The 12,896-nt window shown below is 41.4% G+C and overlaps 1 protein-coding gene across 1 annotated transcript in view; it reads right to left on the minus strand.

Annotated features, from left to right (window-relative positions):
• The window catches only part of myo5aa (myosin VAa), a 193,630-nt gene that overhangs the window by 98,664 nt on the left and 82,070 nt on the right, over positions 1–12,896 (minus strand). The window contains exons 6-10 of the mRNA XM_078530249.1: positions 11,762–11,918; positions 8,017–8,160; positions 7,289–7,370; positions 6,240–6,347; positions 4,557–4,669 (exon numbers count right to left, since the gene is read on the minus strand). Coding sequence (XP_078386375.1) covers positions 4,557–4,669; positions 6,240–6,347; positions 7,289–7,370; positions 8,017–8,160; positions 11,762–11,918 — 604 coding nt within the window. The remainder of the gene's footprint in view (positions 1–4,556; positions 4,670–6,239; positions 6,348–7,288; positions 7,371–8,016; positions 8,161–11,761; positions 11,919–12,896) is intronic.

Genomic DNA, 12,896 nt, shown 5'->3' on the forward strand with positions numbered 1-12,896 from the left:
TTCTCATCCTTGTCTTAATTCCAGTCAAGCCCTCACTCCTCTCCATCTCTGTAAACTCCTCCAGCCGCACAACCTTCCTCTCATCCCTCCCTTCACCCAACTTTGACTGTGCTTCCAGCTATGTAGATCCTACACTCTATATCCCTCCATGAACCCCTTCACTTATCCACCTCCTGCTCGTCCTTTAAGACCACCTTTTGCTCACCTCTTTTAATACTTTGACTATTGGCTTGGTGTGAATTATTTTGATTATACCTCTAAAGTGCTCTGGAACAGTTTTCTATATTACAACAATAACTTGTACTTATATAGCACCTTTTGTGGAATAAATTGCCCTAAGGTGCTTCACAGGAACATTATCAAATAAAATTCTGACACTGAGCCACAATAGGGAATATTAGGGAAAGTGAACAAAAGTTTAGTCAAAGTGGTAAGTTTTATGGAGTGCCTAGGGAAGCTAGGAAGAGAGCAGAGCGTTTTAGGTAGTAAATTCTAGAGTTTAGGGCCTTAACAGCTGAAGGCCACCAATGGCAGAGTGATTAAACTCTGGGATGCTCAAGGTGCCAGAATTGGAGGAGCACAGATATCTCAGAGCTGGCAGAGTTATAAAGATATACATACATATGCAGAAGTTGTTGCTGTAACTACTAAATAACTGAACATTGTTTAGCTAGCTGTAGGAGACAGTGAAAAATGATTTGTCATTACTTTTCACTCAAGGGTCATGTGACCAAGGTTCTTTCAGCTTGGCTTTGCCCTGGGGAGTGACAAAATGACCCAAACACGACTGAGGGTTAAGGAATTCTGTTTCTTTTTTAATGTCTCCTTCGGTGGACAGATTGCTAGCCCCAAGTTGATGTTCTAAGTATTAAGTGTGACAACCTCCTTCCTTAGTCCTTGTGGTTGGGCACTCCCTGGGGATAGACATCCTCTCATGCACCAATTATGCGACAAACATGATATAGCACTTGAAATGTTGTGTATAAAGTTACACTGCGGTTTGAAGGAAGTGAGAGCTGATAAGAGTGGATTTCAGCATCAAACATAAGAGAGGCCTACTTTCAACCTTGATGGTCTAAGGTTTTATTTTATACCATGCCTAGATTTTAATATACAAACAGCCAGAGAAAGAGAATAAGCATTTTAACTGCTTTATGGCATTTTACCTAACCTGAGCAGACTTTTAGTCACTCATCATGCAGTAATAACATTTTTCTCTTCTATACTTAAATTTGTTGTAGAATTGAGAATTTATATTGCAAATGGTGCTGAACATCGTGCAATCATCAGCGAACATCCCCACTTCTGACTTTATGATGGAAGGAAGGTCATTGATGCAGCAGGTAGATGGGAACACCACCATCTGGAAGTTCCCCTCCAAGCCACTCACCATCCTGACTTGGAAATATATCACCGTTCCTTCACTGTTGCTGAGTCAAAATCCTGGAACTCCCTTCCTAACAGCACTGTGGGTGTACCTACACCACATGGACTGCAGCGGTTCAAGAAGGGAGCTCATCACCACCTTCTCAAGGGCAAGTAGGGATGGGCAATAAACGCTGGCCCAGCCAGCGAAGCCCACATCCCATGAATGAAAAAAAAACTTTTACCAGGAAAGATTGAATAGGTTTGGGATGTTTTCCCACGGAAAGAGAAAAGGGGTAGTTTGGTGGAGATTTTATATTATGAAGCAGCTCAGAACTACAAGACTCTGTGTCCTTCAGACTGTTCCCAGCGAGATAAACCAATTTACTGCTGCAGGTTCATTATCTCTGGTGAAAGGTACTCTTTGGTCTGCCTGAAACTTGCTGGTTATTCAGTGCAAAGTGTTGGCGATGACCAAGTGTTGCAGACTGGCACACTCTAAGGTCCAGGACTACATGCCAAGGGATGCAACAGCTCGATGTGGAAAAGCCCTATATAAGGGCTGCTATTTACACCATGGGGCTGGAGCCTGTGTGAAATCCCTCAGGCTGTATGCACCAGAGAATATTAGATGTTAAGTGTAAATGTATTCTAAATATAACCAATAATGGTAAGCATGGTGAGGCACCTTATGTACTGGATTGATAGAAGCTGGTCTGTATTGCACTTTACGCATAGTCAAATCTGGGCTGTTTATATATGTACCTTTACAAATTTTATGAATAAAGTATACCTCTGACAAAAAGTCTTTAGATCATGAAGGATTTTATGGGGTAGACATTGAGAAACGGGTTCCATTGTGGACAGTCCAAAGCTAGGCACTGCAAATGTAAGATAATCTAATAAATTCAATAAAGAATTTAAGAGGGATTTCAGAGCAGTTAGAAAGTGGACCCTGTTATCGCAAGGAGTAATTGAGATGATTAGCATAGATATATGTTAGGGGAAGCTAGATGAACATGATAAAGGAATAGGGTTAGGATTAGATGACGAAGGGTGAAATGTGGCTCATTTGGAGCATAAAAATTGACACAAACCAGGTGACCGAATGCCCAGTTTTTGCGCTGTATATTCTATGCTCCTGCTCTGTCTTTGGGTAGCAGTAAGTCCCCATTTTGGGCCAAAAATCAAACAGTAATAAAAAAAAAGTCTGGGGGGACACAACCTCAAACAAAACCACTTGTTCACGTCTCACTATACACAAAACACAAGTCTGAGTTTGAGAGTCAGTCAGGAAGTGGAATGGGGTCATTACATAAGGGAAATGATCCAGAAACTCGAATGTCAGGATTGGCTATTCATAACATTCAGCCAAGCATAACCTAAAAATTGCAGCCGTCAAAAAGCAATGAACTACGTGTGGGTAATAGCTTGACCTGTGTGACAGTATTAGCTGAATTTATTTTGTTCTGCTGTGGACTTAGATCATTTGAGCTGATAGCCATATTTCTTTTTCTTGGATGTGGGGTAGGGTGTCACACAACCCTTTGCCACCTCAACCCAATCCTGGTCACTGAGCTGCCATTTGTAGCAAAGGGTTTCATTTAGATCTGAAACAAAGTCAGATTTGTTTGTATGGTACAAAAGAAAACTTGAGTGGAGAACAATTCGAGTGGCAAGCGCTCGAGTGTAAGTAAGTGGACAAACCTGCTGTGACCAACCTCAAATTGACACCTTAATTGTTCCCTGGTTTTTGATATTTTTGTTAGAGGCTGACCTAGCCACATCAGCTCCTTCTCTTCTTGTACATTAACCCAGGTATTTGATCTTTGTGATTGAAAGGCAGCTTTATGACTGACTAGCCCAGTCCTGCGAGGGTGCATTTTCACAACAATCTCAACACTGCAGTGAAATTGTTTCTGCTGCAATTCTGAAGTTAGTGTGCAAACATCAGTTGAGCATTATGAATTGGCCTAAACAATCCCAGAAGCAGCAGCGTACCACTCAGTCCATTGAGCCTGATCCACCAGTCTATTAGATCATCGCTGATCTGCTCCTCAACACCATTTACCCACCTTGGTTCCTTAACCCTTAATATCCTTGCCCAAAACTAAAATCTAGCAATTTCAACTGACATTTTCAACTGACCGAGCTTTAACAGCATTTTGGGGAACAGAGTTGCAGATTTCCACCACCCTTTGTGTGAATAAATACTTCCCAACGTCATTCCTGAAACAGGCTCTAATTTTTAAGGTTATTCCACCATGTTCTGGGCTCCCTCACCAGAGGAAACTCTCTCTCTTTCTATCTTATCAACTACTTTAAATCACCTTGAAAACCACAATTAGTTCATCTCTTCATTTTCTAAGCTCATTTGCCCCCTTCCTGTGCTAGGAAGGGGTAAATTGCCCATAGCTCCTACTCCAGATTCCTATTCAAAGACACACTTCGGTGGGTGAATGAAAATGGAAATGGACTCATCACGATCTTCCTCCCTTCATTCCATGGTTGAATCACATACCAACGCTCACTTCTATCTCCTATGAAGAATGCTTACTTACTGCAAATCAACACACAAACCACACACTTAAACATGGATGGTTTAATCTCTGGTCAAGTACGTCCTCCTCGCAGGATCAGCCAGGAGGAGCATTCAGAAGCTCCACAAGCAGCCATGAATGCAAAAGTTGAATGTCAGAAGGTTGATAACAGCGGCTTCCCTTAATATCAAGGCAGCATTTAGCCGAGTGTGGTACCAAGCAGTCTGCATTGAATATCCATCTGCTCCACCACCAGTACATTATGACTGAAGTTAGTATAGCAAGCATTGCAACAGCTTGCAAAGGTTATTCTAATAGCACTTCCCAGCCTCACAACCTACACCACCAGGGAGAAGAGTAACAAAATAATGGCAACCTCATCGCCTCTAAGCTGTTGTCCAAGTTACAAACTATCCCAATGTGAGCAGATGACCACTGTTCCTTCATCATCCCTAGGTCTATACCTTGGTTCACCTTGCCAAATACCATTGTGGGAGTAACGTTGCCCTAAAAACTACCCAAGTTCAAGGCAGCAGCCCACTAAAGCCTTTGCAGAGATTGCTAGGGATAAATAATTATTGCAGCCTTCACTTCGCCTACATCCCAACAAATTAAAGAAACGCTACAGGTCAAACGTTCACAGACACTCACAAGGATAAAGCAGTTGTCCGCATCACGCTCGTTCGATTTAATTGCCACATTCCCCAAGTGAAGAACAGCTGCAAGAATATGGAAGATACCCATCTGGTAGGACTCATTAATACCTGCAAAATTTTTAAAGCAACATTGTTAAACCGGATACTTTAAAATTAAGCACAATTTCCAAGGTGAAATCCTGCTCAATGATTCAGCATACAAATTAATGTGTACATTTGACTCTTATGTTAGCAAACACAGTTTACAATGAATTGGTTAACAGTGCCATTACATAGCAGACAAAGGAATTACACACATACCAACATCACAAAACAAGATTTCACCTTTAAAGTCTTAAAGCTGAAGCTGCAACATTTCATTCTGGGACATTGGGAAAGCTGTGATAATTGTTTGTAAGAAATGCACAGACAGGAATTCTTACATTTTGGCTTATCCCAAAAATATGGCAATAGTGAAACGCTATTTTTGGAGGGAAGATAGCACACTTCTCTATCCCATACACATTGTACTTTCCAAGATGGTATTTCAAAATTGAGTGAGTATTTGGAGCAACATGTACCAGCCCTTGTTTTAAGCAAGAATTTAAAATAACGTGGGTAATGCTACTTTGTGGATTACTGTAAAGGTTGACAATCTCTCCCTGGGAATGTACGCAGTTTTTAAAAGCAATCTAAGTTGATCTTGGCTCACACCTTCCTGGAAAAGCATCATGATATATTTCAATTTTGCAGTCTGCCTGAGTCACTAAACAAGCAATAAGCACAATGTGAGGAACCTAGGGAACTGAGCATAACTTGTGAGTTAAGTATTTGAGGAAATTATTCAGAGGCGTTGTTTTGGGTTAAAATGCTTCAAAACAAAAGCAGCCCAGACACTAAAAAATGCAGACCATTATTTAGCTTTCCCAATCTGGATCATTGGCCAGAAGCTTAACTGGGCCTGCTTCATAAATACTGAGCAACAAGGCCAGGTCAGAGGCTGGGGATTCTGCAGAGAGTAACTCACCTCCTGACTCCCCAAAGCTTGTCCACCATCTACAATGCACAAGTCAGGAGTGCGATGGACTACTCTCCACTCGCCTGAGTGACTGCAGTTCCAACACAAGAAATTTGACACAATACAGGACAAAGCGGCCATCACCTTAAACATTCATTCCCTCTACTACTAGGCACCATGGCTACAAGTGTGTACCTTCTACAAGATGCACTGCAGCAACATGCCAAGGCTTCTCCAACAACACCTTCCAAAAAAAAAAATGGTTACCTTTATTGCCTAGGAGAACAAGGGGAGCAGGTGCATGAAAACACAACCAATCATGAGTTCAGCTCAAAGTCACACACCATCCTGACTGGAAAATACTGTGCTGTTCCTTCACTGTCGCTGGGTCAAAATCCTGGAACTCCCTCCCTAACAGCACTGCAGGTGCACACACCACATGAACTGCAGCGGTTCAAGGCGGCGGCTCACCACCTCCTTCTTAGAGGCAATTAGGGATGGGCAATAATCGTCGGCCTTGCCAGTGACACCCACATCCCATGGACAAATATTTTAAAAATGGAATTCTATCCAGTTATGTTCAAGGTGAGGTTAAAAATGCATCATTAGCCAAATCTGACTCTTCAAAACCCAGAAGCTGAAATGTGAGATTAAAGAGAATGAAACAGTTTAGTTATTTACCTAGTAAAGAGCAAGCCTGCCTTGTATTCCTCATTTCTTTAGCATCATCTATTCCCTCAATTACAGGGCTGCCCCCTAAATTTGTGTAGTGGAAGTTTTGGGCGTGGCCTGAAAAAAGAGACATCAACAGTACAATTAATTAACACGACATTTTTTCACAGGGACAAATGATAGCTTTTGAATAAAAGCATTTAAAAAGGATCACGTGCACAGCATTGCTACCAAAACAACAAACTAAAACTGATCTACAACATTCATTCAGATACCCTCCTTTCAATGGCTGGGATGAGTGAATTGGCTTTTGTAACTCATGTCATTGGTGCAGCGTCCTAAGCAAGCTGAAAAGGCAACAGCGTCACCTTGGCTGATGAAGTTTTACGGATCGACTGAGACGTGGATGTCAATCCACAATGACTCTAATGGGAAGCAAAAGCCTCTCTGTTCTGGTATGCCATACTCAAAGAAAAGTACACATTTTGATAAGCTGACCCATACAGACCAGTACAACAGTGGATTCTCTTTGTAAAACAATTCAGAAAGGACTATGTAGCAACGGCTGTTAATTTGTTTGCAGCAAGACACACGTTATTGCTTTCAGAAAGTGGAGCTTACACACTTCTTGGGGAGTGTTTAGGCTAATTGGGCAGCAAACAACAGGAATTTGCAGAATCTGTTACAGGATGTAACCTGCAAGGGTATAGACCAGATGCTGGAAAGTGGGACTAAAATGAGCGGCTAGTTTATTTTCTCTTTTTTGGCCAGCGCAGACATGGTGGGCTGAATGGCCTCTTTCTGCACCGTAAATTTTCTATGGCTCTATGGCATGCCACGTTAAATCGCTTGCCCTGGTTATGGGCGCTGTGGTTTCTCAGTCATGAGGGAGTCTAAATTGTGCAGTCATGATACATGAAACTGATATGGGAAAGGTTCTGACTAGGGACATTTTACTGGACCATGATGTTCAACTTGCTATTAAGTTTTGAGAAATGAATCAAAGTTTTTCTGTTCATTATTTCTGGTTGAAATTGAGAAACCAGTGGTAAACATACTCAGCCTGAGAGCTTTGAATTCTGGTAAATGTTTAGAGGCACACAGCTGGTAGAGAATATGGTAATTTCTTTCATCCTCAGCCTGAAAGAGAGAGCAGATGACAGTTTCAAATCTCATGTGCACAGTTTTATAGTAGAACTGAAAGCACCATTAACACCCAATGTCCGTATTCCTGTGCAACTCATTGTAATTAACATAGTTAATCATGGGGCGTCTCCCAGCCCCATTAGATTCGTTATTGCTGCCATCCATAATCACACTACGAGGTATGCAGGACAGTCTGACTGCCATTGCCAATGCCAAAGTGGAGGAAGAGAAAGCCCAGCTTTATAGATCAGCACCAGCCTGGAAAGGATGTCACCCACCACTCCCCCTTTTCCCATAATAGAGGTGTCTGCTCCCTCCAGGCACTACACTCCAACTCAGATAAGAGGTCTTACATCTTAAACAGTGAAAACTGAGATCTGAGCCCATGCACTGTGCGAGAGGACTCCAGGAGGCCATTGACACGCTACACTTTTAATAAGGTGGCATCCTTCATTCTATATTACAGCCCATTTTAAAATCATCCCACATAGTGGTTCCAAACCCCCTCTCAAAGCTTCCCATACAAGTGATGTTAAGCTACTTCTTACAATTACAAGAAGCTGTCACGATGCACAAAATGTGCACTGTGTATCTACCTGCTTTTGAAGATCTTATAGGCATGTGATTGGGCAGCACCTACCTGAAACACAACTCTCGATTTTTCCAATAGGTAGGTTCTCATGTTCGCTCCTATGATACGATATCTCTTGTCAAACCCAATTTCAATGTATTTCCCAAATCGACTACTGTTATCATTTCTGGTCGTTTTTGCATTCCCAATTGACTGCCAAGCAAAGAGAGACAAAGGTTTCTACATTGCACCTTAAAAAGAATGTTTAACCAATGCTCATAATAACATTGTTGTACCACATTTGCAGGGCTGGTCAGGTCTGCACTTATGTCCAAATGGAAGAAAATTCTCTTGGCAGAATTATACCTTGGAGTCAATCATAACAGCACTTACTAATTCTTCAAAGAGTTTGGCCATTTGCCGACATTTTAGGTGCAGTTCAGTCATTACAGAGGGCCAAAATAAATTAACTAAAAATAATAAAAATTTTGAAAATTAAGCTCTTAAAACAGATGATATTACGTACAAAATATTATTGTCTGATTTTGCATTTGCACAATCTAATCAAAAGCAGCTGGTAAAGTAATTTAGTTTGAGAGCACAAAGTTAGCACATTGACATTTCACTTCTGTAAGTTAGGCTCAAATCTAGCAGAGATGATAGGGTAAATGTCTGTCAGCTGCTAATTTCCCAAGTGATATGAAGTTGTATCATTCTGTGCCCAATTCTTAATGGTTATGACGTGTAGCACAGAACTGCCTGATAATTCAGCACAACTGATACACACTGACAGTCTCAGTCAGTCCACATTGATGGTTGCTGTGAGAACTACAAAAATATACATTTTCGCTGGATGAGGGACTGTTTCCTTATTGTTATTAGACTGCACAAGCTCTACAGGGATTACTTTGGGTAACTAGATCCGTGGTGAAACCAATTTAAGGGATTCAAGTAAGAAAAACAAACATGAGCCCAGGAAAATGCTTATGTTTTACAATCATTAGTCTTCCTCCATTTAACAGCATGGTTTTAAAAAAAAGCAATTCTTTGTCCCTCTGTCTTTGTGTGCCATTTCCTAGACAGACAGTATTCCACTTAAGTTGGAAGCACTCTCTCAGTTCTTTCCCCTCCCCAAGAAGCAGTGCTCATCGCTGCTCTGCATCTCCTGCTTCCCCAGCAGGATGGGAATTCGCCACATGGTACCAATCAAAATCCTGGCTTAGCGTCATGCAGTACATCATTCTTCATCTCTGAGCTGGCAGGGCACGGACAAGCCCTCACATGCAATCCTGTCCTTACTTGCACTTTTTGGCAGGAAGAGTGATCTGCTTGGTGATTCCCCTCCCTTGCCCAGCGGCAAAGAGCAGCACTGCAATGTTCCTAACGCTACACCGATTGAGATCAGCAATCTCAACATAGTCCCAAGATTGAACTTGGAGGCTTCTGGATCCATGCAGTTCAACCCAAGTCTGGGAGCTAGCTGGGATGCCAAGGACACTGTTTTGAGCAAACATTCCTGAGTATAGTGCGATTTTGATTTTTTTTCTAAAAGTAAAAACTTGGAGTAGGAGGAAAAAAAACAATTTATATCTAATTTTCAGGAAATAACTTGACAAATGCCAGGGAGAAGAAGTGAGTTGTTGGGGAACGTGCATGATAGAGAAGTGTAAATTCGTCAGTTCCTTAAATCACTTTCCCTATCACATGGGGCTCTTAAATCTCGGTTAACTCTCACCCTATCCTCCAGTGGTCTTCATTACCAACAGATCTTCCTACTAGTGCTTTTTTGTAAAAGAAGTGTTGACAATGCAACTGGAAGGAGAGCTTTTATTGTTTTATCCTGTTGCGAATAAAAGGTACTTCTTCAAAAGCTGTAAGGTCACTAACTGCTGCCTAACTTTCATTTTCACTTTTGTTTGAGGAAATATAAATACCTTGCAGCTTCAGGCAAGACTTTTCTGACAGCTCACTGCAATGCAAGCCAGCCTATGGATGCCATCTGCAAAACTGCACCTTACCAGCTACCATTCTAAGATCCAGTCACAAGGCCGAGGTCAACTAACAAGCCAACGTGATGAAGAGAAAGAAAAGTGATATACAATCCATCAGTAAAAGAGGAAAACTCCATGTAATTCTCTTCAGCTATTCCCATTTGGTGCAGTGTAGCTGGCATGTACCCAAGGGGAGAGGCTAAAGTTTATAGAAATGTCAATTCTTAAAAGGTGGCTTGCATGGGAAGTTTTTCCAGGTTCAGAATGAGCAACTTTCAAAAAGAAAGCGTTCAATAATGCCTCGATGTTGAAAACTCATAATGGCAGCCTACAGTTCACATTCAAGAGGACAACAGTCTGGACCAAGCCAGAGCATGTGTGTTCTCGTTCTAAAATACAGTGAATGTTATGATCATTGCATAAACAACTAATAATTCATACAACTCAAAGTACAATGGGGATCATCAAGGTGCACACACCCTTCAACGCAACTTCCAACTGAGGTGCATGTGCAATAAGCTCAAGGAATTCCAAGCTGCAATTCTTCAAACTTGTACATCAAACTAACTTTCACTACACAGTCAGGACTCACAATTAAGCTTGACAGAATTTCATTCCTGGAGAAATCACAGGTATTAGATACTCGTGAGGGAGGATTCATTTCACTCCACATTCCGAAAAGGCTCCCAATCTCTTTCCCTGATCTCTATGGCCATTAGCTGAGCAGCTGTAGTTACTTTGATACTCAGGTCACTTTTGTTCTGCACTGGCATGTGTTTTACTGTCAGCACCTCAGGAAGAATTTAAGAATCTCTAGGGATAACTACTCAGGCCTTGATCAAATGCAGACTTACCGTTTTGCTGTTTTAAAAATCCAATTAGAGTCCTGTAATCAGCTATTCTATCAAGGAAACAGTTAAAACACACTGGAGTGACGAGAGCCATACAGCTACCCTTCGAGCGTGTAGGCTCGTTATTGGAGTGTCAACGTGATTTTCCTCTTTCAGGGGATCAAAGGAATTTCGTCATCCCAAAGATTTGCTAGAGCATATCAAAGCTTTCATATGATCACACTTTGAAAATTGTCCAGGGGAATTCTCTTCAAAAGCAACAGTCACATTCATAAAGTTCAACAAACCAAGGCAAAATCATTCGCTCTATTAGTAACGGAGTCAATGAATGATACAATCTTGCTGCTAATGTCACCTCTCAGGTATTGTGTTAATAGGAGCTGCTCCTGGCAGTTCAAAGACTTCGGACTAATCATAGCAAGACAAGTCAACTGACAACTGGAAATGGATGAACTACATTTTCCAAAAGGAAATCATGAATCATATTGACAGTTAAAAGCACATATTTGACCCCTCCGCCTTGCTTGTGATTGGATCTAGCAAAGTTATAAAGAGTAAACAACAAAGGCTCACGACATCTTTGCCCTTTCTAGGTGGGGTGCATTTCCAGAATTTTTCTTATTCCAAGGGCCTACGTCAGCATCCTTTTCCAGTTCAGACAGGCTGCAATCCTTACAACAGCACACCACACATTTTGGGGTTACATTAAATCCTATCAAATGAGTTCAAGCGAACCTTTCACCTTTTGGACAATGCAAAACAAAGTGAGTTGGATCAGTTCATTCAATGACATAAGCCATATTTAAAGGGAGCTACATTTTCAGTCTGAAGCAGGGACAACGTGGTTTATATTTTCTCGGATATTACCAAGCTCACCCCCACAATGATCCTTGAACTGCTGCATATATTTCAGATTTAACCATTTAGAAAAGAGCCATTTAGTTAAATTGCCTTTCTAGACATCAATCTCACCTCCATGATGGGGTTGGAGGCCAGAACCTTCTCTTCCACATTAGCCTCACTGGCAGAACCACTGACTGTTGCAAAGTAGCGCATGGCATATTTAGCTGAAACGGTCTTCCCTGCTCCAGACTCTCCACTTACAATGATAGATTGATTCCGCTCATCTCTGAAACACAGATTATAAATTGTTGCACCCTCAGTAATCAGTTAGTATAGCACAATGAAAATGTGATCTCAAAAAATAACAGGCACTGAGAAACCACAACCTTCACTTTCTGCAGAACCATTGGGAAAGGTTTTTCAGAGAATAAGTGGAAGGGGCCAACACAACGCCAGATGCTGCTATTTTCTTTGCTGGTAGTTAACCAATTAGTCAAAGGGGAACCAGGTCAGTTGCTTGGCAGTACAGAACTTGAATATTGCTGAAAAGACACACAAAGCTTTTCGTTTTGCAATCAGGACAAATGCAAGAATGTCAAATTTCAAACTGTCACAACCATTTATACTACAGGAGAAAAGGATGCTGATTGAGAATAATATCAGTGATTGCGAGGGGAGGTGTTATAAAAATGGAAATACTCCATACATTCTGTATTAAAAAATGGAGTTAAGATTTTTCCTGAGCAAGAGGAGAAATTGGGTTTTTTTTTTAATTCCAAGGAAGCAGGCTGCAGGAGACCTGTTATGTATTGTATGGATGGTCCGTGTCTCCCCGGTTCACTTTTCTTACGTGGGGACGTCCTTTCCAGGATGCCAGTCCGAGTTGTCCAGTACAACAAAAGGTTCAAAACCAGCTGGGATTGCTAATCTTTGCATTGCATTTGTATCTTAGAAAAGTGAAAGCAGGATGAATGGATTGACTGGCAAGTACAACAAAACACATACAATACACATATACCACAAGCATCATTCTCCATTCTCCCACCCCTACAACCAGCTTGCATTTATATCACACTTTTAATGCAGTAAAGTGCTTCAAGGTGCTTAGCATTAATAGAAGAGGTAGCAGAGATGACAGAAAGCAAGCTAAGATTTTGAGAAGGATCTTGAAGAGGAGAATTCAGTTTGCAAGTGAGAGGATAGGAAGCGGCTTCTAGGGAGTAGCTCTAAGATGGCTGAAGTCTCTGCTGTCAACGGGGCAGTG

Source organism: Cetorhinus maximus, chromosome 26 (genome assembly GCF_964194155.1).
Source record: "Cetorhinus maximus chromosome 26, sCetMax3.hap1.1, whole genome shotgun sequence".
NCBI classification, from domain to species: domain Eukaryota; kingdom Metazoa; phylum Chordata; class Chondrichthyes; order Lamniformes; family Cetorhinidae; genus Cetorhinus; species Cetorhinus maximus.